General features: G+C 40.3%; 1 protein-coding gene across 1 annotated transcript in view; it reads left to right on the top strand.

Annotated features, from left to right (window-relative positions):
• Window positions 1-1611, top strand: part of Megf10 (multiple EGF like domains 10) — a 192742-nt gene that overhangs the window by 128553 nt on the left and 62578 nt on the right. The window contains exon 9 of the mRNA XM_023715305.1: window positions 270-482. Within this exon, the coding sequence (XP_023571073.1) occupies window positions 270-482 (213 nt within the window). The remainder of the gene's footprint in view (window positions 1-269; window positions 483-1611) is intronic.

Here is a 1611-nt window from a genome sequence, read left to right as displayed (position 1 = left end):
TTCACAAACATAAAGTGTGACACATTCTTCATGTCTTAAGCTTGCAATTTTATTATGTTTTGATATTTATTCCTCAGCTATTCCTACTATATAGCTAGAATAATTCATCTCAATGGTTGTCTACCTGCAATGGGGCAATCAGGAAATAATAGAAGTTTAATTAAAAGCAGTTTTATTTGTACACAATAAAACCATTTTAATTGCATTAATAATTTTTATATAGCACTAACCAGTCAGTCTATCTTCTGCCCCCACCCTTTGCTTGATAGGTGCCAGGATGAGTGCCCCGTGGGGACCTATGGCTCTCGCTGTGCAGAGACCTGCCGGTGTGTCAACAGGGGGAAGTGCTACCACGTGAGTGGCACGTGCCTTTGTGAGGCCGGTTTTGCTGGTGAGCTCTGCGAAGCACGTCTCTGTCCAGAGGGTATCTATGGCATCAAATGTGACAAGCAGTGCCCCTGCCACTTGGATAACACTCAAAGGTGAGTGTTGATTGCCCCTGGAACAACATGTTCCATTGAAGTTTTCATCTTAGTGTCCAGGACTTGGAAGGAGGGATCCACGGAGGGTTTTACACCACAAGACCCTTCCTACCCCTGGGATATCCTGGATAGGAATCATCAGGCCAAAGGATTAACTGAGTGAGAAGTAATAAAACTATTAGATGGTCCTGGTGGGAATGAAATTCTTTTATCTATTAATGGCACCTGACAAACATTAAGTTTGCTGCATTAGTACACTTTCCCTAAGAGAGGGGTTCTGTGACATTCCCTTCGAGGCAAAGATGCAGTGGAGAGATGAGGGGATAAGCCAAGTTTAAACATAAAAGCACTATAAAATATTTTTATTGCAATATATTTTACTTGACAAGACATCTGTGGAAGGAAAAAGCACTATAGAGAGGAAGTGGATCAGTGAAAGTCTCGTGAAAGTGCCTCACATGTGGCCATCACATGTGAAATATCTTGTCAGGACTGAGTACTCTAAGGGGTCTTTTAGTTAAAAAAATCTCGCAAAGAATTTGAGAACAGGAAACCAGCATCCCACCCACCCTACTGTACCTTGTCTGCTGAAAATATCTTCCCACCCTGACTATTCCCTTCTCTGAGGACCAGATTAGATACACATACCTTAGAATTCTGGGCCTTATTGAAGACTTCTTGAAAAGCTGAATTTGACAAAAACACAGTGTGTTATGCAGCAGTTCCAATGTTGACAGAAAAGCTATTCTTTGCACTCAGCACAGATGTTACCTCATTTATACTTCTGAAGATAACTTATGGCATGTGGAATCTCAGAATCAAAAAGTCAAGAGTAAAAAGAAGTGTATCACTGGGCTTCTCTTCATGCTATTACTAAGAACCAGAAAGACAGACTTTGATTTGTGTTTGTGTGTGATGTATGTATGCTGGAATGCATTTTATTGGAACATGTTGAAAAGTGTACCCTCCAAGTTTGGGGTTTTTATTGGAAAATATTGTTTGCAGCACAGTGTGTAGGTAAACATTTGAGCAATATATGTGGGTAGCTTCTTCTTCTTCTTCTTCTTCTTCTTCTTCTTCTTCTTCTTCTTCTTCTTCTTCTTCTTCTTCTTCTTCTTCTTCTTCTTCT

This window comes from Octodon degus, unplaced genomic scaffold (assembly GCF_000260255.1).
Source record: "Octodon degus isolate 3935 unplaced genomic scaffold, OctDeg1.0 scaffold00040, whole genome shotgun sequence".
NCBI lineage: Eukaryota > Metazoa > Chordata > Mammalia > Rodentia > Octodontidae > Octodon > Octodon degus.
The sequence above is the reverse complement of the archived record's forward strand: the minus strand, read 5'-3'. Positions and strand labels throughout refer to the sequence as shown.